General features: G+C 39.7%; 1 protein-coding gene across 10 annotated transcripts in view; it reads right to left on the minus strand.

Annotated features, from left to right (window-relative positions):
* APBB2 (amyloid beta precursor protein binding family B member 2) overlaps nucleotides 1-27,492 on the minus strand; it is a 329,064-nt gene that overhangs the window by 107,613 nt on the left and 193,959 nt on the right. For 6 of the 10 annotated variants that reach the window (XM_054029777.1, XM_054029779.1, XM_054029782.1 and 3 more), the window contains 4 exons: nucleotides 23,002-23,210; nucleotides 17,265-17,327; nucleotides 16,761-16,846; nucleotides 16,399-16,459 (listed from right to left, as the gene is read on the minus strand). In XM_054029777.1, coding sequence (XP_053885752.1) covers nucleotides 16,399-16,459; nucleotides 16,761-16,846; nucleotides 17,265-17,327; nucleotides 23,002-23,210 — 419 coding nt within the window. The remainder of the gene's footprint in view (nucleotides 1-16,398; nucleotides 16,460-16,760; nucleotides 16,847-17,264; nucleotides 17,328-23,001; nucleotides 23,211-27,492) is intronic. The other 4 variants (XM_054029786.1, XM_054029778.1, XM_054029785.1 and 1 more) reach the window with 3 other exon arrangements.

Consider the following 27,492-nt stretch of genomic DNA (forward strand, 5'->3'; position numbering starts at 1 on the left):
GACACTGTTTGTACAGTGCTTTTAAAACTCTCTACAAGTGATTATTATTATTACGTATTACTCTTCCCTTAATCTAGGCTGAGATACTTGGGAAAACTTGGATAAAAAAGGTCTTTATTCCTTTCAAGTGAACTGCAGATCTAAAATGAAAATTGAAATGAACCCAGAAATACACGCTGAATAAAGTCACCTAACTACTGTGAGGTCATTTAACACAAAAGTTGAAATTGATTTATTTTTTAAAATCTGCTCCATGAAATGCTCTAGAGCAGATAAGGCCCTGCAGGGAAAACCTTAGGAATAGCTAAACTTGGAAAGAATGCTTAGACTAATTTTTATGTTTTGTTATTGTTTACGCTAAAAATAAAGAGAAATCCCAGGAAGGGGAAAAGTTTGGACTATAACCAGTAGGAATATTCTCTGCTGAGAGCAGGGTGGGAGCGCCACTTTCTTATAATGCTGTAATACATGAAAGGGCGGGGGGAGAGGAGGGGGAGGAGAGCTCCCTTTTAGCTATAAAGTCCCTCTTGGTGGCTGTTCTCTGCTTACTTTACCTGTAAAGGGTTAACAAAGTTCCCCAGGTAAGGGAAAAGGAGTGTGCACCTGACCAAAAGAGCCAATGAGAAGGCTAAAACTTTTTTAAATGGGAAAAAAACTTCCCCTTTGTCTGTTGTTCTCTGGGGAAGGAGACTCGAGCAGCAATGCTATAAGCAGAAATGCTGTGTAAGGCTTGAACCAGGTATGAAAATTCATCTTCCATACCTAGAAGAAATTATTTGGATAGGGAATGTTTAGTTAGACACAATCAGGTTTATTTTGTATTTTGGCTTGTGGAGCTCCTCTGTGCTAACCCCGGAGGCTTTTGTTTGCTTGTAACCTTTAAGCTGAACCCACAAGAAAACTAGTTTTGGTGCTTAGTTTTTGGAATTGCTCTTTTAAAATCTAGCAAAAGCCTAAGTTCCAGATGTATTTTTTTTCTTTTTTGTTTTTAATAAAATTTACCTTTTTTAACAGCAGGATTGGAGTTTTGGTGTCCTAAGAGGTTTGTGCCTATGCTGTTTGTTTAGCTGGTGGTAACAGTTAATTTCCTTTGTTTTATTTCTGAGCTCTTCCCCAGAGGGGGGTGTGTTTGTGAAAGGGCTTGAGGGTACTCCACAGGGAGGAATTCCCAAGTGCTCCTTCCTGGGGTCAAAGGGTTTTTTTGCATTTGGGCAGTGATAGCGTTTACCAAGCCAAGGTCAGAGAAAAGCTGTAACCTTTGGAGTGTAATACAAGCCTTGAGTGGCAAGTATTAATTTTTTTAAATCCTTGGGGGCCTCCACCTTCTGCACTCGAAGTGCCAGAGTGGGGATTCAGCCCTGACAAATGCCAGGCACTTTTGACACATTATGGATAGAAAAAGAAGAGAAAAGCGTATAGTATAGTATCAGTAGAACTCTCTCAACAGAATGTTTTCCCAAGTTTTCTACACACCAGCTGCTCTTTAAAAAAACCTGTGTAAAAAAGACCAGGTTGTCATCTTCATATATTTTACACAGAGTGTGCAAGCTACTGTAAATAATTAAGACACACATAAAAATATAATCCGGCAAGCTTACTCCATAGCTGCAACATGATGAATGGGTACACAAGGGAGAGTTCACGATCAACCTAGTCAGTTCAATGCCAAAGCTGACAAAAACTAGACATGTTGCAGAACGGACTTGATTGATCTCCTGTAGGGAATTGCGGGGAGGATGGGAGGGAAGGAGGAAGGACTGAAAATTGTGACTGTGTCACCAATATATTATCGCACATGCCAGCTGATTAATGGAAGAGCATTAACAGAAATCTGAGACGAGGCTCTGAGTTTGTACTTCCAGTTTAATAGTGAGTTTTGTCAGCAGTCAGGAGCCAGGTCAAGAAATATATTAGACCCCTTCCCTCCACCGCCCCAGTGATCTGCAGAATGGTGAGTGCAGCTTTGCACACATGCTGTTCCCTGTGGGGGCTGAAAATGGCCACATTTTAGTTTCCTACTTTTGATTTTTATCTGGTTACCAAAGATGCCTTCATAAATCAAGAAATCAATAGTGCTGGTCCAGAAGTAAGTTTACTGTGTTGAATCAGAGCACATCAAAAATCATGAAACACAGAGCCTGATGGGATAGTTCTTAGTCAGAAGGCAGATTTTTCTGGCGTTCTGTGCAAAAAATGCTACAACCAAGAAAAAAAAAGTACAGGGCACAACTCAGTCAGAAGCAATACCAAACATTACACTATCATTATTCTATCCACAGAGGTACATGGTGAACTCTCCTTATATATTTTCAAATGTAAAAAGAAAACCCAGCTAAATACACCCAAACATACTTAGCTTACAGGGATCCAGAGCTACGTCTTCTTTTAAAAATCAGATAACTGTATTTGTGCAGCCATGTAAATAAAAAGTGTTATTCACTGCTCCCACAGCTACATTTATAACAGAGTTCTTTCATATTATAAGGAGTTCTTCATTGGTCAAAAGCCTTATGCACTATAATGTGACACCTTACTGGCTCAGCAGTAGCTAACATATGTGTATCCAATCAACACCCTAACTATATCTTCACATCTTCATCAGCAATATTCACAATTCAGCATCACCTCAGGGCAAAGTGTGGCATTTGCTCCCACAAAGCTAACATGATCAGTATTTTACATTTTAGTTATCCCAGCAACAGTCACTGGCAAAAAAGAAATGGAAACCCTCGGGACATATAATAACCGTTAGTTATATACCAACCAGGTATTTCGCCTTCCAAGAGACAAGATTCTCATATTTCATCTTAACTATTTCCAACTCCTTGGAAATCCAGCAGAACAATGCAAGCCCTTCACACAGTATCTCTTGATCACGAAAATGTTGCTAGTGGCTGATAATAACTCAGATCATGAATTCATGCATTGCGGACCTGGAAAGCCTCTCTCATTGTAGATCAATTTTAAGGCAACTTTTATATTCTTTCTTGAGATAAGTAGTTTTACAATGTGTTTCTGTCAGGACTTTAAAAATCTCAATTCCACCCCCACCTCCACCCCCATCTCATTCATTTATGGCCTGATCTTTCAGAGTGATGAACAATCTAAAATCTCAGTGGCACATGGTATTTCTGAGAGCTAAGAGCACTCTGCACTTCACAGGAGCTAGCCCTAAAACTATCATAGTTTGAAAACTCAGATATATAGGAAGGGCTCAAGAAATTGAACTGCAGCTCTGCAGCTTCCCCAATATGCGGGGAAACAAGGTAACCCGAGACCTTCCTACCATAAATAAATAAATAAAATAAAAGTTAGCCTCTTAAATTGTAAACTCCTTCGGGGAAGGCATTATGTTTGTCTCTATGGTCACTATCCTGAGCTGTGCTCCACACTTGACTTTGGTGGGGCTCCATGTAATGACAGGGGTTTCCATGCATAAAACTCAGTGCAAGTTTGAGTCTATCTTTGTACAGCATCTAGCACAGTGATGCTCTACTCTTACTGAAGGCCTTTTGGCACCACCGTAATATAAACGTTAAATAACAATAATAACCCTCCTTTAAAATCCTACATTTTAGTTAATGTTTCTTTTAAAGGTCTGAATTCCCTGGGGGAGTACATATTTCATAATTCATTTATTTTTTGAAATAAATATACTTATTGAAGGTATTCTTTGGTAGATGGGAATCAATATTAAACTATATCATATCATAACATAGTAATTATCATATACAATATCATTTGAGGACACTATAAAATATTGACTACCATGCAATTTAGTACACAGTGCACTGCAACTGGGAAAGAAATGAGTAAACAAATGCATTTCCTCCATAGGGTCTAATGTACAACAAGGAAAGGTGCCTACCCCCCGCTTCTTAGTTGTTATAACAATGTTTTTAGCACTTTAATTCACTATTCCTAAAAAAGTGCTTTTGAAAACAGAACATTTTAGAGCAGCTGCATTATTTACCTGCAGTATCTTAGGCAGGGAATGTGCCCTAATGCTGTTAATGGCAGACAGCCAAATTCTGAAGCAAACAACCAATTTAGACACTGCAGTCCTTGTCACTCCCTGAAAAGCCACAGAGACTGATAGTTGGCAGGGACATTGGCAACATTCCCCTTCAACGATAGTATGATGATCTCCAAGACTGACTTCAGTTTCAATCAATATTCCCAATACAACCAACGAGTAATCAAGAGCTGCTACTTTCTAACAAAATATCTGTACTTTTCAGCTCATGACTGTTTTTAAAAAAATTAAAACATTATTGTGATGGAATACACCCTTGTATTCACACCCCACACACTACTGTAATAATCTTTGTACAAAATATGCCTTGTAAGGTATTATTTAAAAACTATTAACTCACTGATCAATAATATAGTAAAGTGTATGTAACAAAATTATATGTAAAATTATGAACATAAACTGAAATCATGACTGAACTGTGTTTACCAGATAGGTCTGGGGAGCAGGTAAACCTGTTTCTCACAGACAAAGAACAAGTAGACTCCTGGCCAGGTGTCATCAAAGCTGATGGGCCATTACCTATCAAGTGGCCATTCCTTGGCAAGGAAAGGGGGCAAGAACAAACAGACCTGAATCTTAGTAAACCTCCCCCCCCACCCTGCCCCCAAACTCCATGTCGCCTTCTGCTCAGCTTAATTGAACTTTATGAGGGGGGCTGAACTATAAAAGTGAGGGGCAAACACCCCAAGGTATCTCTCTCCCTGTCCATCTCCATCTTTGTACCGAAAAGACAAAAGAAACAGCCGTTGAACTTTGCAGGAGGGGTCCTGACGTGAAAAGTTTGGTCAGTAATGCAGTTGGAAGGTTGTGGTAAGAACTTTACAAACTATACTTGATTTAAGGTAAAGTTAGGCACTAGGAAGCATTTTATCTTTATTTTTCTTGTGACCATTTCTGACTTTTATGCCTCACAACTTGTACTCACTTTAAATCTTTTTGCAGTTAAATACACTTGTTATAAACTTTAATTGAAACTAATCCTGTGTGTTTTAAGTTAAATTGTTTGGGTAACTCCATTTAAGGAGGCACATAGTTGTGTATTGTTTCCATAAAGGGACAATAGATCTAATATCTCTGGACTGTCCAGGAGAGAGCTGGACAGTCCAGAACATACATTTTGGGGGGAAAATCCAGGATGGGCAGTGTGTTGGGTCACCTTGCAGAGTAACCCAGGCTGGTAAATGCCAGAATGTAACCCAAGTGTGGCTGTCAGGTTGCCATTATGCACAAACACTCGGGGTGTGTCTTGCATGCTGTTTGAGAGTGGCCCAAGTGGGAGCTACTGCAACAAGTCACTGAAAGGCACCCAAGGTTGTGGGGCAGCGCGTACACAGCCCCTCACTCGTCTGGATTACACCCCAGAATGTCACAATTACTATCTTACGGAGCATCCATTTGAAATAGAGAGAGATAGAAAGTCATTTCAAATTAACGGTCTATAGCTAAAAACAACAAAAACATTTTAGACTCATGAATACTCATTCCAGTTCTTAACATTCAAAACATATAAGATTTCTTCTTTTAGGTCATGTTGGATAGTGCTTACACCCCTACCCTGATATAACACGACCCGATATAACACGAATTCGGATATAACGCGGTAAAGCAGTGCTCGGTGGGGGGTGGGGGGGGAGGCGCTGCGCATCACGGTGGATCAAAGCAAGTTCGATATAACGCGGTTTCACCCATAACACGGTAAGATTTTTTGGCTCCCAAGGACAGCGTCATATCGGGGTAGAGGTGTTCTTAAATTAATGGTATTCTGCTTTCTTGGATTTATAGGATAGCATTTTCACACTGCTCCAGTTCAGGCTATGTCAGCATTTCCATTAAAACCCTAGATTTTCAGAGGTCTATGATTCAGTTTAAGTTTTTTTAGTGACTGAAGTTTGGCATGGAAGGAGCGATTCATACAACTCAGATCATTACCAAAAAAGCCCCCCCAAACAGGCACATTCATTTCTAATGTAACCCTATGGAATTCAAACTGTGTTACTCCGAGATTAATCTGGTGTGGAAATCTGATTAACAGAGATCATGGAAATTTTTTTCTTCAAAAAAATTACAAACATTCCCAAATGAATGAAAAATGATTTTTAAATTGCTAAGTAATAAACAATAATGTCACATGACAATCAATAATCACTAAATTCAGTGGTTTGAATGGCCTCATGAGACCTGGAAATCTCCTGCTAAACCAGTGTGTGCACTGTCAAATAGCCAGCAACCGGATACCTATTCCAAGTACGTATTGCTAGTGTACAGTATTAGGGTTAATCAAAATGTTTTTACCTTTAACAGGAGGAATTTGTAGAGAATCTCAAGGTGGAAGGCAATTTGAGCGAGAGTGACCATGAAATGACAGATTTCATGATTCTAAGAAAAAGAAGGAGTGAGAGCAGCGGAATAAGGACAAAGGGTTTCAAGAAGGCAGACTTTAACAGACTGAGAGAACTGGTAGGCAACATCCCATGGGAAGAAAAACCCAAGGAAAAAAGGAGTTCAGGAGAGCTGACAGTTTCTCAAGGAGGCAATATTAAAGGCAGAACTGCAAACTATCCCAATAGGACAGAAAGATGGGGAGAATAACAAGAGGCCATTATGGCTCCCTCAGGAGTTCTTTAATGACCTGAAAATCAAAAAGGAATTCTACAAAAAATAGAAACATGGCTGTGCTAAGGAGGAGTACAAAAGAATAGCACAAGCATGTAGGGACAAAAATCAGAAATGCTAATGTGATATATTTGCATGTATTGAACAGAATCTTGAATCTGTGTATGTGAATTTGCAGTTATAGTTTCATAAGTAGTTGCTTATGTTGAATCAGTTGTTATCTAGTGGTAACTATGTTTTTCTTCTCTCTCTCTCTGCAATATAAGAGTCAGTCAGTCAGCGTGGCTCCAACCGTGTGTACTGGTCTGTGTTTCTAATCAGAGATTTGGGCTCTATGCGCCCTACACTACTATTGGCGACGAGGATTTCAAGCCCCTTCTATGCATCAGAGAAGCAAAACAATCTACAATGTTGCTTGCAGCCCCAGAGCTGGGAAGGAGTCTAGTACAACAGAGAGTTCTCCAAACTACTACACTAACTGCAGCTAGGTGAAACGCAAGGCTATACTGGAAACGTGAAGGCCTTCCATAGTGCCATAGAGGACTGGCCCACATACAGAGAGAGGCTGGAGCAATATTTTGAAGTAAATGAGATGCCCCCAGAAAAACAGGTAGAAGTGTTACTGAGTGTGATTAAAGGAAAAATATACCATTTAGTAATCAGTCTGATTGCCCCAAAGAAGCCAGCAAGCAAAACCTTTAAAGAGATAGTGCAAATGATTCAGTAACACTTGGCACCCAAGCCCCTGACGATAGCAGAAAGGTTAATGTTTCGTAAGTAAAATCAACTTGAAGGTAAATGTATTTCCTCTGCAACAGAGATAAAAAGATTATCAGAACACTGGCTTTTACGATGGGCTTAACGAGGCACTCAGAGGCAGTTTTGTGTGCGGACTGCTTAATGAAAGCATACAGTAGAGATTTTTAACTAAGAAAAATCTCATTTTTAAACGCACAGGAGAAATTACGGCAAGGGATACAACAGAACTGCATAACAGAGCTAAAACAGAAGTAGGAATGCATAAACTAATTGTAACCCTAGTCCACTTACACATATGTTATTGGTGTGAAAAAGGTTTCTGCCTTCTTATTGTCCATTTAAAGATGCATATTGCAGAAGCTGTAATAAAAAGGTCAGATCCAAGCTGTTTTTCATATTAAAGAAAAAAGGAAGCAACCAAATCAGTATAAAAAAAGGAATAGCAATCTATACACACAGAAGCCAGCTCGGATATATATAGTGTGAGCAAAACTGACAAGTTAGCAATCTGTTTGAAACTGAGGGTGGCAGGAAAAACACTCAGAATGGAATTAGACACAGGTTCCACAGTGACTTATTTCATATAAGCTCAAGTTTCACAAAGCTCGACCTGTTCCTTACAATATCTGTCAAAGGTAGATGCTCAACTGTAACATCTGGAAAGAGAATACATACTTTCAAAAGTGGCCTGGAGCGAGTGGGGAACTCCTATTGTTCCAACTGTTAAAAAATGTCGTGCTGTTAGGGTGTGTGGAGATTTTAAGGTCACCATAAACCCGGTACTGAACATTGAAAAATGCCCTCTGCCTCGAATTTGAGACGTTTTTGCTACACTGGCAGCAGGACAACGATTCAGCAAAATTGATTTGTCATAGGTTACCAACAGATGGAGGTAGAGGAAGAGTCTAAGGCATACCTCACAATCAACACACACAAGTGTCTGTACCAGTACAACAAGCTAGTGTTTGGCATTGCTTCAGCTCCTGTTTATGGTAATGGGCAACGGACCAAGTTTTGCAAGGTATTCTGAGAACAGAGTGTTCTTTGAATGACATTATTGTGACCGGTGGATGTGATGAAGAACATCTGGAAACCCTGAAAAGGGTATTAAAATATCTAGAAGAATTTGGATTACGAGCCAATTGCATAAAATGGAAATTTCTCAAGAACTCAGTAGCTTACAGTGTTCACATTCGTGATGCACAAGGCCTACTTAAATCTCAGAAGAAGATTAAAGAGCCCTGAAATCTCCACCACCAAAGATGTGTACCAACTTAGATTATTTCTAGGATTTATCAACTACATTAGCCAATTTATACCAAATCTAGCAACTGCATTACATCTGCTAAACTGTTTACTGCAAACTGGTCAAAAGTGGGTCTGATCTCATGAGTGTCAAAAAAAACTTTCCTGGAAGCAAAAGAACTGATCACATCAGACAGCATGCTTACACGCTTTAACCCATCCTTGCCTATCAAATTAACATTGATGCTTCCTGACATGGAACTGAGCCGGTTATATGGCACACCATGCCAGATGGCAGTGAGAGACCTACAGAATTTTCCTCCAGATCTTTCAGAATGTAACTATGCACAAAAAAGTCAAAGAGCTTTCAGTCTGGTATGGGGTGTGAAGAAATTCAAACCATATCTATATGGGAGGAAATTCATCTTTGTCCTGGACCACCAACCCCTAGTAGCAATCCTTCATCTGAGGAAGGGTGTTTCTATGACAATGACAGCATGTATGCAACACTGGGCTCTCTTAGAATCATAAAATTGTAGAACCATAGGGTTAGACAGGACCACAAGAGTCATCTAGTCTAACCCCCTGCCAAGATGCAGCATTTGTTGTGTCTAAACCATCCGAGACAGATGGCTATCCAGCCTCCTTTTGAAAATCTACAGTGAAAGAGATTCCATGACTTCCCTAGGCCATTGTCCTACTATTCTTACAATTAGGATGTTTTTCTTAGCTGGTTACGTCTATGACATCGAATTCAAAAGAATAGAAGTGCATGCAAATGCAGATGGGCTCTCTCACCTCCCCTTGCTAGATGGAAAGTGACCTGTAATAGAGACAGAATCTATCGCATTTGTCAACTTGTTTCACATTAGATGTGCCCCAGTGACTTGTAGTGTGATTGAGCAGAAACCAAGAGGGATCCCACACTAGCTCGGGTTTATGAAGCCACCATGAAGGGCTGTAAATATAATGACAGCCCTAATCTGGCATCCATACACATGCAATGGTGATTTTACCATACATCAAGCACGTATCATGTGGGGAATTTGTGTTGTTATACCTATTAAACTGCACACAAGAATTTTAGAAGAGCTCCACATAGATCACCTAAGGATAGTAAAAATGAAGGCACTTGCCCGAAGTTTTGTAAGGTGGCCAAGCACTGACCAACAAATATAGCTGCTTGCTAAGGAATTTCAGGATGCCAACAAGTACAGCATATGCCTAAACAGTGCCATTACACCTCTGGGCATGGCCATCAGTTCCCTTGGAATGTCTGCGTATTGATTTTGCAGGGCCATTTTTCGCAATGACGTGTCTAGTAGAGGTGGATGCCATTTCCAAATGGAGGGCGGGGGGTCAGCTTCAGAGCCTGAGATCCAGCCTAAGCCACTAATTTAAAAGCACTGTCTACACAGCTATTTTTAGAGTGGTAGTAGAAGATCCGTGAGCTCGAGTCTGTTGACCTCAATGCTACAGGCTACTGCATACTTCATAGACACATCCTTTGGGACAGAGTGGTTTCCAGGGAGGCCTCATTTCCTAGTGGTTCTCTTCTAATACCCAAGAACTTGGTGAAAAAGCACCATTCTCTTCAAGCCAAAGTTCTCTGTCTAGTTCCTTGGAGTGAAATTTGGATTGCCAATCCACCGAATAATGTAAATCAGCACATTATGTGCTAGCTGACTGAATATCCAAAGAGGCAAGACATTTTCTGTTGTGTCTTCTTCCATAAGAATTGTGGCTGCATTACTATATGACTGCACAATGCCAGGTGTTTACAGCTTTACTTTCTCTTTTGCAAAATATTATTTTGCATAGTGCTAAAATGTTTTCGCAAAGCTAAACTAATCACCACATCTTATGAAAATTAAGATGCTATGTTTTTGCGAAACACTGACAATGTGCTCAGTGCTGCATGAAACAAACACACAGATCCAGACTCTCATGCTGCAGTTCTCCTTGATTTCAATGGAAATAACTGTGCAGAAGGTACTACTCAGCAAAATTAAGGGCCAGATTCTGATACCATCTTCCATCCTTTCACAATTGCAAAAGAGAAATGGAGGGCAAGTAGAACCAGTCAGGGAGAAAGGCTTGAGTATGGAGCAATCACAGCAACAGCCACAGCAATTGCTAGGTGTGAATAAGACAAGAAAATGGAATGTAAAGTAGGTCTGCTAGACAGCCAATAAGTCTAGCTGAGATCTTTCTCAACAGTCCTTCAATGAGAAAAAAGTAAAATAACAAACATGGAGTAAAAAGGAAGCTTAGCATCAAGTACACTGACATTTTTGTCTATGTTTTAGATTAACATTTTGCATATGAAGTTGAGAGAAGAGGATTCTTACCCCATATGAGCCAAAGTGTAAATCACCGCTCTCTCTCCCCACCTCACTGAGCCATTCCTACACCTTCCTTCTGAGCAGAATGCCAGTCATGGCAAAATATTACTTTTTATATAGTGCTATAGGTAAACATGGGACTTTACTATCATGCAGACAGTCCTATGCCTACAGGAATTTACAGACTGTGCAACTGATCCTGGGAGGTGCCTAGCACCTCAATTCCCATTCCAGCATTAGAGTTTGGAGCCTTCAGCACCTTCCAGGTAACATTTAACAAGTTGCAAGATTGGGCCTTAAATTAACCAAGAGGGATGCGGTTTCTGTGATTTGAGCAGCTGTCCATTGTGTACTCCAAATCAAATTCATTTTCACGCATCTTAGAATAAACAGATAATTCCCTGAAGCAAAATGCTTATATACTGAACTAGTGGTTAGCCTAGCGTTGTCTCCTCCTCAATAAATTCCCACTGAAATACATGATTTAAATAAATCAGTTGAGTTCAATCAATCATTTTTTCCGCTTTTCTATCTTCTCTATTACAGGTAAACCTCAATTATCCAATTCCCAATCTGAAATTTGAATTTATGCCCTAGATCAAAATGCATATAGAAACAATTTCTGTTTACTGATAACTCTGATTATCTGACTGTTTTGGTTGATGAATCACACTTTACCTGTAAACTATCTGAACACCAGCTATGAGCTCTTTCCTGGCACCAACACTTTCAAATATAATTACACATTTATAGAAATAGGTTTTGCAAGAAAATAATTCTCATGGTTGTCCACAAGGTGGCAAACAGTTTTCTTTGCTGAAAAAGGTACAATATTCAGAACTGTCTTGGGGGGTGAGTGTGGGGGGTTGAATTAAAACAATAACCTTTAATTTTTTCCTATTATTTAAAACATGCTGACTAGCTTTCTTTGTAAATATGTTTTAAAACTGCTGTCACTTTAATAAACTAGAACATAAAAAAATTTCTCTGGTTTGGGATTTTAATTCTTTAAAGTAGAAAAAAAATACATATCAACAAACTCACCTAAAAAAATCAACGGAAGAAAATTGTACTTTCTGCCACACGTTACATTAAAATCAATAATACAAATCTAACAAAGATGATACAGATGATGTGCCAAAGGGGACGCTTAAGGAGCTAAAACTACTAGTTTGATGCATCTAGCCTTTCTGAAATCACCGCTTCAAATCCAAGCAGGGTTCTCTCAACCCTATATCCTTCTGAATAAACTGACTACAATGGAGTTTACTGGGCAGTGAGGGGGTTCAGATTGTAAACCCCTGTCTGTGGTGGGCATTAGAGATCCCATAGCACTTTTCATAAGGGTAAGGATTTGCCCTAGACCCTTTGGCCAACATTTCCCATCCCTGTACTGTGTAGCATGCAGTAACTCGTTGCCAGCCTCTCATGTCATAAATAGGCACAATACATTGATGGTGTCCATAAAGTATGTAGTTTGTAAAAAGTTTGAGGAATGAAAGGGGCTATGAAAATAAAAAATAATGTTAGTGTCATGAAAAGTCACACGGGTAGAAAAAGAGATTTAGGCATTACTACCACCACCACTACTATAATGACTCAACAAGCCAGTAGTGCACAGCATGTAAAGAACTCTGACTACAGTAACTGATACAGAAAAGAAAGGGCCCACAGTAAGTACAGTTGTTTTTCTTCATATTCCTGACTTCATTTCTCATGGTCCCTTTTCCTGCCCATTGTGGAGATCCCAGAAACATGAGTACTCAGTTATTATTAATCATTTATACAGTGTCAACCATGTGCTAGGTGCTGCACTGATACAGAAGGCTGGTTCCTATCCCATAAAGCTTGCATTCTACATGAACAGACATATAAGCAAGGGAAAGGGATGGAAGAAACAAAACTTCTTGATGGCCTACAGCAATACTGCCACAGGCTTTCCTGCAGAACTGGCTTATAATATTGACCTTTGCAAAATCACCTGGTGCAGAATCCAACTTGTCCAAATATTACCTCCTTGTTCTACATCAGCCTGTAAAATTTATTTTTAAGAGGCCAGCTTCTTGGCTGGTGTGTGAAGACCTATGCTTCTCACTACTGCAGCAGCAGCTGTCATCCTGTTAAACTGTACTCAGAATTTAGGAATACCACGTTTTCCTTTTCGAACCCTTGCTTTTTAAACGATCATCCTGTTAACTCAAAATGCATGTATTGACTAATAATTGTGCAAACAGAAAACTAAGTCCACTGAGCAGTCTATTTCCCCCCAAAGTGTGTTTGGAAATATCATTGTAACTATTAAATCGGTTAAATAGCATCTTTACCATATAAGAAGATTATGTTCCCTTTGTCGATCACTGTAGATTGATGACATAGCAGAAAAGAGTATATACATTATTTGGATTTCAAATTAGAGATCTTGAGCATCTCTAAAAATGTACATGTACAACATATCAAAGTAGCCCACAAAATACTTAAATGACAGATGTGGAGATATGTACTCAAACATGCACACTTTTAAAAAACAAAGCTCTACTAAAATAACAACAAAGGGTCTGATTTAAACACAAAAGGAAATAATTTCAGACTTCAGGTTGACATTCAGTCCTTAATTCACCCCTGTGTGTGGAGATACCTGGCCCACAGTAGCAACAAGGTCTCAGTTCAAGGTGTGAAACTCAATTGTACTATCAAAGGAGTCAGTTAAGTCTGGAGTGTCAATAGGAGTTCTAGCCCTAACACTGAATTTCTTGGCTTTAGTCAGTTTAAAAAAACAACACCCTTAAGGGTATATTTTCAGTCCACTTGAATGAGGATTTAGTCCTGCTATTTTCATTGATATTATGGATATGGTTACACTGAAATGTAAGCCTAGGCTTAGTGGGACTCAAGTCAGCTGACCCTGGGTTAGAGAACACAAGGCTTGAATAATCTACACCTACTGTTAACCCTACATTAAGAATTTTCTAACACAGACTTGAACCTGGGGCTCCAGTGTCCACATTGGAGCACACAGACCCAAGTCAAACCAACCAGATACCAGACTCCCTGGTGCCCTCATGAAATGTGGCTGCTCAAGCTCTTTGACCATAGTGCACTGTGGGAAAACTTGACTCCACCCTGCACATTACAGGAAGTTTGAACAGTCCAACAACACATCCTGCCAAGCAGACATTTTGGTCTGTGTGCTCCCAGCGACCAGAGCCAGCAACATGGGGGAGGGCACCTTTTGAAGAACAGCTCTTGCTTGCACTTTCACTCCAGTGTCAGGAAATGGGCAGTGCTTCTGAGAGACACTGGTGGACATTTTGGCGGTGTTTCCTGACCCACCAAAGGCACCAGACAGAGCAGGAAGAGGAGTCCAGGGATCACAGACTCAAACTGGTTGATGCTGTTCATGACACTCAGTATAGCTGCTGATGCCCACTGCGTAGACCAGAACTCATGGCGCAGGGCTGCAGCACAGACTGGAACAATCACATCGTCACACAAACCAGAATGACCAGCAGGGGGTCCAGAACTTTTGCATGAAGAAAGCTACATTTCTGGAGCTTTGTGAGCAGATTGCCTCGACCTTCCAGCATAAAGATACATGCATGCATGGCTGGTCCAGAAATGGGCGGCTATAACTATCTGGAAGCTAGCTACCCCAGAATGCTATGGGTCTGTTGCCAACCAGTTTGGTGTTGGAAAGACGACTGTAGGCAGAGGTTTCTGAGGCAATCAGGCGTAAGGTTTACCCAAAGGGGGGGCCTACAAGATATTCCTGAAGTAAGTGCTGACTTTGAGAGAATGGGATTCCCAAACTGCAACAGGGCCATAGATGGGACTCGTGCCAATCATTTGCCCTCCTCAAGGAGCACAAGTATATAAACCACAATGGGTACTACCCCATTGCTTTGCAGGCCCTTATGGACCAGAGAGGCCAATTTATGAATGTCAATGTGGGTTGCCCTGGGAAAGTTCATGATGCACAAGTTTTTTGCCGATCAGAAATCTACATTCAGGACAGGCTGGGAAACTAGTCCCGCCAACTGACATTGTCAGAAATGGAGTTACTGTCCCCACTGTTATTCTGGGGGACTCCACATACTCCTTTTTGCACTGGCTTATAAACCGTACCCTGATTTCAGAGGTCCTGGCAAAATTACACTCCCAGCAGATGTAATGGATGTTGAATGTGCTTTTGGCAGACTGAAAGCCTGTTGGAGATGTTTATAGACCCGTTTGAATGCCAGTGTCATCAATGCTGTCCACGTTACTGGAGCGTGCTGTGCTCTTCACAATCTCTGTGAAGCCAGAGGTGAGCCATTTCCCCCTGAATGGACATATGTCAGCAAGGGGCCACTGAATCGGCACCCTCAGCCAGAAAGTGCAGTTACCACAGCTGGAGCAGGATGCACCTACGCAACAGAAGTCAGGGATGCTTTGTGCTCTCACATTATGCACTTGCATAGCCCAGCGGAAGAGGGTGAATAACACTTTTATGAATGAGCTTGTGGAGGTGGGGATGGGACTCATTGATTGTGGGGTATTTCAGTGCTTGGGGAGGGGTGAGGAGTTAATTGCCATGCAATTTATTTATGAATGACATGACGACTTATGAAATGGGGAGGGAGGGATTTACAGTAGGGACTGATGTAAGGAAGTGAGTGAAGTATGGATTCATATAGACAACAGTACTGAGGAATAGTGTTTTAACGCCTAATTGTCCCTGATCATGTATTTACCTTTATTATTTTACATGGACATTGTATGATATGATGCGGGGATAGCAATCAACTTTCTTGATTAAATAAAAAGCTTTATTTATAAGTGTATTAGAAAAGCACAGCATTAACCGATTGCCAGGCAGGCTAGGTGCCATTACCACATCAAAACACCAGTAACAACAGAACCACATAGAAAAAAAAAAAAAAGGGCATGAACAAGCACGAACAGTGAAAGCACATACAAGACAAAAAACCCCTAGAGTCGATTGGAGTAGAGATGACAAAGGAAGTTGGCCCATGGGATCGTGGGATACTTTGGTGGACTCCTAGGACCTGAGATGCAGGGGCTGCGTCAACACTGCAAAGCAACAGAGCTCAAACCCTGGGTCTCAGCTTGACCCAGGCTCAAACCCTCCACCCCTGTAGGGTCCTTGGACCGTCGGACCGAGCCCAAGTCTGATAAATTTGCATGTAGATGGAAGGGAGTCCGGGCTTACATTGCAGTATACACATACTCTTAGAGACTCACATAGTTAAAATCTATGTGCATTGTGCCAAAATATTACCATTTCAACTAACATCTTGAGGGGGTATTTAAGTTTAAACCTAGAAAACAACTTGCTACCAGCATGCATTGTTTACAATTACAAGCTTAATTGCTATCCTATTTAAATATTTTCTTACAGACCTTGGCTTCAGGATCACTGTTGATGCTACAGGAATCATCTTCATTAGACTGTGGAGCATTTCTGTTATGAAAAAATATTATTATTAATTATTTGTATTACCATAGCGTCTAGGAGCCCTAGATCAGAACCCCATTGTGGCACTGTACAACCATAGAACAAAAAGATTGTAAGCTCTTTGGAACAGGGACTAAGTATAAGACAAGAGACAACAGATGGATACAGACAGACAGGGAAGTACAAGGCAACAATGAGACAACATTGAATAAATGTTGATAAAATAGGGTTTACGGTCAATATAGTTTATAGCAAGCACAACATATTCAAGCTGGCCACTCTATGGAGATTTCTTAAAACAACATACCTGAGCTTCAAAGACGCATAGCGTAATGTTGCTCCCTCAAATTCTTTTAGACTGGGGTCTGGATTCACTGTGGCTGCATGAAGGTCCTAGAGATAAACATACCATTATTAATACATTATTAGGCGTGTGATACAGCAAATTACCTCTAATTTCAAAGGGAAATAAAATCCTCCCTGCCAAGAAGCATACAGTGTTTCCGGATAAAGTTAAAAAAAGGCATGCATATATTTTCAAATTATTTTTCATTCAGTGCAGGCATCTTATTTTTACAACATGATATTTACCCTGTTGATTTAGACTGAATCCATTCTAAGTGCAAAGATCAGAAAATGGCAGCATGTTTGTGTGCTAGATATCCCTAGCAATACCCCATTTACTTTGGCCTATATTATGAATGACATTCGTGGAGCAAAAAAAAATAAAGAAAAGAAAAAATTACAGCCACGGCCATGCAAAAACAAGGGTAATAGTATTAAATATTCTAAAATCTAACAACATACTTGCCTTCCAAATGTCACTATTAATCTTTCCCCCATTCAGTACAGCAAAATCACTCCATGGCTGTTTCTAGACATATAATTATTCACACAGGAAGAAGCACATTGATAAAAAAAAAAAAAGAAAAAAAAATACAAGACACTGTTGTTAGCATTGATATTTACAGGATGGGTTAGGGAACAGATCACCTCAAAACTTGAACTAGTTAGTCCACTATACAATGGCATTTGGATGGGGTGGGGGGGCGGAGGGAGAGGGGTTCAGGAGGAGATGTTTCTACAGTTACTTACCAAAACAAATGATTGGAATAAGGAAAAGTTAATATGAATTAAAAACAGACAATGAGATTACTCTTTAGGTATGATCTTGAAAGCAAGCAAAATGAGTCTGAATGTGAATGTTGGCCATAACTGCTATGACCTGCTACAAAACAGCAATTCGGAGAAAAATGGAATTTCCATTTCTCAGGAGTTCATTTGTTGAGTATTCTAACTCTAAATATAGCGTGAACTGGAAACACTGAAATACAAGGCAATGTACAGCATAAGGGTCAAATAATTTCGAGGACACAGGAAGAAAAAAGGACAATGGACGGGAAAAGGTGACTAGTAGGGAGCACAGGCAGACTTCTTGCAACAAAAACAATTCTGAACAATCTAACACAACTTCCTTGAGTGTGTGTTTTTTTTTAAATAAACAACAAATGTCCTTAACCTCATTCAAAAGTCTATAAGGAAATTGCTATATAATTCATCAAATGCACATTTTTAACACTGTTACAATCAGTATCAGCAAGCTGAGAGATGCACTGGTTTCTGCAAAGAGTGCCAGGGGGCAGTCATTTAACATTATGTCTGCTCTACGGGCTAGGAGTGCGATTTCCTGGCTCACATGGAGCTAGCGTGAGTATAAATAGTGGTGTAGCCACAATAGCACCGGTAGCAGCAGCACAGGCCTGGCTTAGCTGTGCCGAGTACGTACTCACTGGTTTCAGGCGAGTGCGTACTCATCTCCGTTGCCACTATCTGTGCTGCCATGGCAACACTGAGATTTATACTTGTGCTCATTCAATGAGAGCTAGCACGAGTATGTGTACACAAGCAGGGGGATCACAGCCCCAGCTCATAGGATAGACACAGCTTAAGTGCCAATCATAGGGTCCCTATTCTTCTCTCCACAGGATATGAGTAACTCCCATGGACTTGAACAGGAGGTACTCAACTGCTGTGGAGGGAGAATAAGATATTTAGATGACATTAGACCATCTCTTTCCTCCCATTAAATTCCCCAATATTAAAAAGGTCTGTTCAGGCTGACCTACTCCAAATTAACACAACCGAATTCTGAATTAACTTGTGCTATGGATCCCTGACTTTAGGAGATGTTCCTGAAACAGCCATGCTGCAGAAACTCCTGGACAGAACAGCTTCTGCGGTAGCTGTCATCCTGTTAAACTGTACCTGGAATTTAGTGGTAGTTAATAGGATCAGCACAACTTTCCCTTGGGAACTCCTAGCTTTTAAACTATTAGCCTATAAGAGCCATAGGTCCTAGGACAGTAGAGAGAAACCTTGCTTCCTGAGGATTCCTTAAGCTCCATACTTTAAAGGGACCAAACCACCAGCTCCTGCTGTGGTGGCAAGATACATCCCACCCCTGAGGGAAAGTGAAACCCTGTGGTTTCCTTTGCCCTCCACTGGCTATTCCCATGTAGGGGAGAACATCGCACTAAACTTTAGTATAATATAAAGAAACTAATGAAATTCAGACCATCAGTTAGATCTTTTCTGAAAATCTATGGTCCAGGTACAAAAGGATTAATTTAGGGAATTCACCTTAAACCTTCAAAAATGCTCAGATTAAATACAAAAAGTATCTCCCCATGTTCTGCTGATACTGCTGAAAAAGGCAACAAGATAAAAATAATCTCAAAAATTTGGAAGAGGATATTTTATATGCTGAACATAAAGCTTCTCAAATACATTTATTCAATAACTTAATGGAGAGTACGCTATAAATTGTTCATGGCCAAAACAGCTTTTCAAGATATTTTTTAAAAAAGGTATATAAAACCCACATATTTAGTATTATTTACCATTTTCTCTTAACAGGTCGCAGGATTTTTCAAATTATTCTTAACCTACAATTACACCAGAGCCATTTCCTGTGCTGATGAAAATGGCACAGGAGCATATGCTGCTATAAAAGCAGGGAAAAAATGTCTTGCAACCAACAAAAAAACACAATAAATTTGAGAACACACTAATTTTTTTTCCACTTTTTTCAATTTGGACCAATGTTTTTTTGGTTATTTGCATTAATAGTGTCATTTTCCCTCTACCCAATGTTTCTCTGCTTCTCCGTGTTGGATTAACTCATTTTCCTTGTATTAAATATCCATATCAAGGTATACTATGAAACAACACCTGACTTTTGTCTTTGTTCCTTACAAGCCTTCCTTAAGGAAATCTGTCAAATTAGAATCACTTTCAACTCAAGGCTATTTTCTACTGATTGAAGCAATGCTTCAGAATATCGCTTTAGTTAAAGGACAGGGACACAAAGAAAAATAAATGAATGAGAAAAAGGATCTTTAAAAGGGTAAGAATATTAGTTGTTGAGGAATAAAATATATCTGTTTATTTGAGAAACCTGAAAGGCTGAACAGCACAAATAAACTAATCTCAAGTAGAGCAAACTCTTGTGAACTGATGGAAAAAGATAATATTGGGGCTGAACTGGAATGTCTCCTGTATAGTGGTACTTTATTCCAGTTCACTCTCTTTCATTCATCTGAAACCTGTAAATCCACCAACTTTTTCTACAGAAGTTATATGAATCTTGCCACAATGCAGAGGAATGAACTAATAAGCCTTCCACACCAAATTATTCTATACCAAAATCCATGTATTCAGTGAAATGTTTAACTAATGATATCACAAATTCTCTGATTAAATAAAAACACTGTAGGCACAGAATACCATTCACACATTTAACAAAAAAATGTGTATGGAGCATTCAGGGTGGGCTACAGCCCAACAAAAACAAGGGCATTCTCCTGAGACCAACACTATCCTCAAGTTGCCCGGAGGTACTGAGGTACTTACAGAAAAAAATATCAAGTGCCAATTTGAGACTTGTGAAAATCCAAAGAAAAACATAAAAAGGAAGGTGACACAGACTAGACTTTGAATTCTATGGTTTCTACTGGGGAGGCATGGATCAGCATTCACGTTGCACTCCCCATCAGGACCCAGCCCAGCCCGGGGAAGCTAATGATCCAACCAGTGAACCAGATTCGGTGATGAATCCTAGTCACATGCCATCTGAGGCACGTTGCACATACGCTAAGAAGATTAGTTCATCATAACATTGTTTTTCTTTCCTTATCCCTCTTGCCAGAACCAAATAAAACTTACTGGAGTCCTCGCTCAATTCCATCTTTTATTTAACTTCAAAATTCCTGATATCGCAGTGACATTTCACTTCAGTTAGCCAAAGTTGCCACAAGTCGACCTTCCCTTCCCATCCCTTTCCTCTCAGGGCCTCAGCTACCTGCCTCTACCGTGTTCCCAGACCTTGCCAGTCCAGGGACAAGGTCCTCCTATCTGAAAATGTGTGTGGTATCCTATTACACTGCTGCTTCAGCACTGGTCCAATCCAAAAATCAACATTACTTAATCATCATGTGTTAGAAATTTGCAAAACAAAATGGAGAAACTCTTGGAGACAATTTCCTATTGCAATTTGGCATCGACCATATTTTTGCATAAAATTTTATTCTAGAAACATACCTAGAGACTCGTTAAAATATAGATTAATTGTCTGAGAACTTTCTGGTTGAAATTATTATTATATAAATTCCTATGTAGAGACTTCTACACTACATTCTATGTTCCTGATCTTGCAAAGGGATCTGCACAGGTATAATGCTCTGCCTGGGCGGATACCCTACAGACACAGACACATTGTATCAAAATCTACATGGCCCTCTCCTATGCACTGGATATTTGGTCTTGGCATGACCATTCATAACAGCTTTTTCAGGATTTTTAATATATTGGATCAAAACCTTTGTTTTCTTAATTCACAGATTTCACATGCTACTTTAATGTGAAGATCAGAAAAAAAACTATTCTCCTTTATCATGGCAAACCATTGTCTGTAATGTTAAAGTTTAATATTAAAAGTAATTCCCAAATGTTTTAATAGCTTGTCTACACAGTAGGGTAATACTGTCTACAGAGAGCAATTTCTAAAGTGCACTAATGTGTTGCAGATTAATTGGTCCATGTAGAACTTCCTGGTGCACACCAAATGTTCTCTAGTGTACTTTAACATAGTACTGTTTCAAACAGCATTACTTTAAAGTGCACCAGCAGGGTCTATCCAGATCAATTAATGCACAACTCTTTAGTGTGTTTTAGAAATCACATACTCATAAAATGCATCACCCCACTGTGTAGACAAGCCCTAAGATACTTGTCTGTCATATTAAAATGAAAAATGTCAGTCCTACAATTAAAAGCTACTTTACCATCAGTGAAAGAAAAAAACACTGAATACACAAATTCATAGTTATAAGTCAAAACCTTGTCCACAAAGTTTTAGAAGGAGACAAATAATTTATGACTGAGTTATAAACTTTAAAATACAGAAATTTACACTGGAAACATTGGTAGCACTTTAAATTCAGCACCCCTGTAATTCCTCTGAATTTCAGAATTATCTTAGAGGTAACAGATCACTCTTCGTCCTTCATATCATTTAACTTTGTCCATTTAATAGTCAACACGTCTGGCATATAGTGAATTCCAGAGAAGTCTTGACCGATGTGAACCACAACTGAAATAGTTCACACACTAAGCATAACTTCACTCATGTGAGTAGTCCCACTCAAATCATGCAAGTGATGTTACACATATTTAAGTGTTTGCCTGGTCAAGGTAAGCCAAGCACATATATATTTCAAAAATTATAAATGAACTGCATTTTTTCTAGTTTACTGTTTCATTTGGTATATTTTATATTTTCATGTACAGACATCAATAAGTTATCCCACAGGATTGTCCCAGAAATGGGTATTTTAGTGGGTTATTACCATTTAAAAATATTTAGCAAGTTTTCTTCTTTTTCACAATGCTTGAAGACAGAGGGCACCCTGTTTCTAGTTTAAAAATTCTGCACAAAAGAATGATGTTTGTGCTCAGATAATTTTTCTGGTATGATTCTAAAATGCTTTCACTTTAGAATGCTTTGTATATTTAATATAAGCTATACATTCAGTAATTACCGACTGAACTGTAACTTCCAATGTGTTTGTGTGATACTCCTAGCAACTGAACCACTAAGAGAAGATGTAATTACAAAGAGTCTAGCCAAGAGACTGTTAATGTGTAAATATTTTATGTAGCCTGCACCTGTGTAATGAAGTATTGCTTCAGAACCCTAGGGAATCTTAATCATTTCACATTAATCACACATACAGGCTGTCTATTTTTGTACTAGATATGATGTCTCCTTTCATACTACACATCCAAATCTTTAAGATGTTTCATGAGACAAAGGCATTAAAAACAAAAAATATTTATGGTTTATTGTCAACAAACAGCTAAATTTAGAGATGCTAACGTGTAGTGGATTCTAAAGCTTGTGTTACTAACTGTTTTATGTGCAAGCAACTGGTTGAAAGAGATCCTAATTTCTTTTCAATACTCAGTAGTAAGAGGTCACTACATTTTACCTCAGTTTCTGGGGTAGGAGATGGGGTAATAGAATTAAGTGATCCTTTCCTTGAGCTCTGAAGATCCGTTGGTATGGAGACAGGACGTTCCCACTGGGTTGTTCCTGTTGGTATGTGCCAATAATAGGTCCCAGCAATGTCATTGATTTTTTTCCAGCCAGGTGGCAAGTCGGGGTCGGTCTGAAATGAGTGATCGCTCCATATATCTGCTGAGAAAGGAAAAATAAACCTGTATTATTCAACACATTAAATGCTTTTTAGAATTCCAGTTCTGGTCTTGACTCATGTAATGTAGGATTGGTACTGCTCTTGCTCTTTATAGAAATAAACGTCACAGAAGTAAATTATACAGTATTAAGCATTGAGTTAAAGATGAAATGGTCAACATGGCATGAATTAACCTACAAAGAGGAGGTCAACAAGATGGACAGCTTACATAGAGATGCATTAATACAGCACTTACTTGAGATCATCATTCAAACTACCCCCTTTAAAATCCAACCATACCGAGGATATAACTGCAGGTACATTAACATAGAATATGCAAAAAGAAGAACAGGAGTACTTGTGGCACCTTAGAGACTAACAAATGCATCCGAAGAAGTGGGCTGTAGTCCGCGAAAGCTTATGCTCTAATAAATTTGTTAGTCTCTAAGGTGCCACAAGTACTCCTGTTCTTCTTTTTGCAGATACAGACTAACACGGCTGCTACTCTGAAACCTGATAGAATATGCAATTAAATAACTTGGCAATGTGATGTTGTTCCCTGCCTGTCCCCTTCCTCAGAACTCCCTGATCACCCTCAATACTCACAAAGGGAGCATTCCTTTTGACAGTGAAAATCATCTTACAAAAAATAATTACACACATGCTTTCATCAATATGAAACTAAAAAAATTAATTATTTAAAATGGTGAACAGTGGGAAAACCATACACCATTCCATATTGAAAACTGGTTGTCTCAAAAGTACAAATAGTTTTGAACTGTTGATCTTACACAGTGGTAAAAGAAAAATCCATAGGTGAAATCTCAGTCCCATTGAAATTAATGGTAAAACTCCCATTGACTTCATTGAGGCCAAGATTTTGTCCTACAGACCAAAGATATCTTCAGATTTTATGTTGTTAGGGAGATCTTTATTGACCAACTGCCGTCAATAAAGATCCCATAGTGAATTTCATAGAGTGGAAACATTAACTCTAGTAACATGACCATGTTCCAGCAAGGGCAATTACTTTCTACTTACATGTTTTCTTGCAGTTATAGATGGACATGGTATTCTTAACTTTCTGTATGAAGCTCCTGAACATTGCTATTGTGTACTTTTAAACAACTATTGTGTTCCATCCCAGAGGGGACCACATTGGGACAATAAATAGTTTCCTCTTAGTGTTTGGAGCTATAGATAATGGGGAATTCAGGAACAAAGAAATTGTCATAGCAGACCTGACTAGTGATCCAGTAACTTGACTGTGGCATTAGTTAGTACCTGAGGCTTCAAAGGAAGGTACCAACCCCCTCCATTCCCTCCTCCTCCTCCTCCCCCACCCCCAAAATAGTGGTCCACTTCCCCACAAGGTAAATTTCTTCCTAACCCCTGGCTGGCTTATGCCCTGAAGCATGAAGCTTTGCAATATTTATATTAACGAAAAATTCTTATGCTAGCTATGTAACTGTGGAGGTTTTCAGTATATATATATATATGTCTATGCTTCTTTAATCATAAACTCTTGGCCTCCATCATATCTTGTGGCAACAAGCTACACCATCTAAAAAATATTTTAAATGTGTTGCCTATTAATTTAACTGAATGCTTCCTGTTCTTGCATTATAAAAAAAGATACATAGGCACACTCAATTCACTTTCTCTACCATTCATTATTTTGTAAACCCCTTAGTCATCATTTCTTAGTCTACTCCTGGGGGAATTCTGCACATCTGCGGATGTGCAGAATTCATCTGTCTCGCATAATTTTGTATTTTACTGCATAAAAAACATTTTGCCTAAGAAGTGCTCCAGTTCCGCCTTTTGCCCACCAGAGGCTGCTGTGGCGCTAGAACAGCTGGTTGGCGGCCTCCGGTGGGCAAAAGGCAGAACTGTAGCACTTCTTAAGCAAAATGTTTTTTATGTGGGAAAATACAAAAGTCTATGCCCACTGCTGCAGAATTCCCCCAGGAGTATAGTTCATCACAGAACCCTGCCCGCGGAGCCAGGTTAGGACAGAGTGGGACAAACAGAGCTGCTGGGGGGGAGGGGGTCAGAGACTGGGGTTCAGAATAGTTAGTGAGGGGGACAGACTGGAACATGGGCTCAGGACCTAGTGGGGTGACAGCATTGAGCCTGGGGACGGGGGAGAGGGGCTGCAGAGACCTCTGGGGATGAGGAATGCGGGGACAGGGGCAGACCTGCCTGACTGAATGGGAGAGGCTTGGGGTCAGCCAGGGTCTGCATGGGAGAGGCTTCCCAACACCCTAACAATCATATCCCCTCCCCCCAAAGGAAAACCTCCCACTCACACCCAACTCCGTCCAGGCTCACTCCTAGGCTCCTTCCCTCTGCCTGAGCTCCTCTGTTATCCCTGACTCCCCCAAGCCTTAGTACTGCTTCTCATAGGTGCAGGAAATACAGTTCTGTATTGTAATTTAAATGAATTACACAAAGTTCTGTATTAATATGCCTAGTAAGGGATCTATTCATCAAAATAAAAAATCACCAGAATCTTTTTTTGGGGGGGTCTGTATTGTTACAGACATACTTGCTGACAGCTCCCCTCCTTCCCCCTCCCCCTCAAGGGTGACTTGAACTGAACACAGTGCTCCAGGTGACTGACAAGAGCTACAGTGTTTTTCCAGTGGAGCCGCATACTGTTCCCGAATCATTAGTTTATTATTTCTGCAGTAAGATGAGCAAATTCTGAGCTGAAGAGCTCACAGACCTCCAACTACAAGACTCCCATTAATATTTAGTTTTGAGTCACCTCTGTTATAAGTGAAACACAACTTAGGTCCAATATCTGAGAGTCCTTAACATTTGTGTAGTCAGGTCAGGAATATCTTAAATATTCCAAATATTTATTTACTAATTCTATGTTCTATCCTGTATCACATTCAGGTATCTCATTTCATTCTCCAAGGCCTTCCACAATTTAGCTTCTTCCTATCTTTCTGTTCTGGTCTCTTTACTTCGCACACTCCCTCTTTGCTTAACCCAAGCAACTTATTATTGAGAAGGGGACAGTTAGATAAATAAAAACAAGAAACATTGCACAAATATTTTCAAAAGCTGACCATGTCATGCTCACCAAAAATAGCTGCGTGCTACAGTGACACAGAGTTTGAAAAATCCAAACCAACACTCTGAGGTATTGGTGGCAGTGCTGCTATTCTTCAGAACCAGATATAGAAGAATAAATTGAAATAGCTAATTTATAAAATCCTAAAGTAGCAAAGTTGCATCAGAGTCTATAAAGAAAACACTGGACCTTTCAGTGCATACTAACATGAAAAGACAACCAACTTGCATTGTCATAAAGAGAAAAAATTAAAAGCTTAAATTTAATGAATACTTTGGCATAGTTCAGTTGTAAAGAGTAGGGGGTTGGGATACTTCACACTTATTTAGGGCTCATTCCCATTTGAAGTCAATGGGAATCTTTGAGTTGACATCAGTGGGTGTTGGATCAGGTCCATGTGTTTTTCAAAGCATTTTATGAACATTAACCAATTAATCCTCAAAACTCCAATGACAGGCAGACATTATTATCCCTTTTACAGAAGCAGGCACTCTCATTCTTCCCCTTCCTTCTTCTAAGTGCAAGCCTATGGTCTCTCTAACCCATCCCCTGAGCTGGGTGGAATGGCTACCAAAGCAGAGAGATGGAGATGTTAATCTCTCACCTGACAGAATTGAAGGACAAAGTGCTCTGTTAGATGGGACTCAGAACAAAGAGTCCTTGTGAAGTGCTAAACAACTTCTGTGAGAAGGTGAGGTCATTCTGCCCTAGTAGGAAAGGATCCACAGTTCTTTTGTTTACTCTCAGGCTGTGGTTGAGGATGGGGTGTTTTTTTCTGAATTTGCACATAATGAATAACTGACCTCAGTCAATTTTATAATAATAGGAAATATTTTATTTAAAGTTTTTGGACTCAATAGACTACAAGTTCACTGATCTTCAGAAGTATGAGGTTAGTGTTAACTACTGTTCCTATAGGTCATCTTAGAAAAAGTAGCCTAAAGTTGCTTGTGGAAATAGACCATCATCAAATGCCCCTGCTTGTTCTACACAACATACAATAATTAAATGAAGCAGAACATAAGTATGGATAAAATAATTTTTTAATGTATTATACTGATAACATGCATCAGAGTCCTGCACTTAGGAAGGAAGAATCCCATGCACTGCTACAGGCTGGGGACCAACTGGCTAAGCGGCAGTTCTGCAGAAAAGGACCTGGGGATTACAGTGGATGAGAAGCTGGATATGAGTCA

This window comes from Malaclemys terrapin, chromosome 5 (genome assembly GCF_027887155.1).
Source record: "Malaclemys terrapin pileata isolate rMalTer1 chromosome 5, rMalTer1.hap1, whole genome shotgun sequence".
Lineage (NCBI taxonomy): Eukaryota > Metazoa > Chordata > Testudines > Emydidae > Malaclemys > Malaclemys terrapin.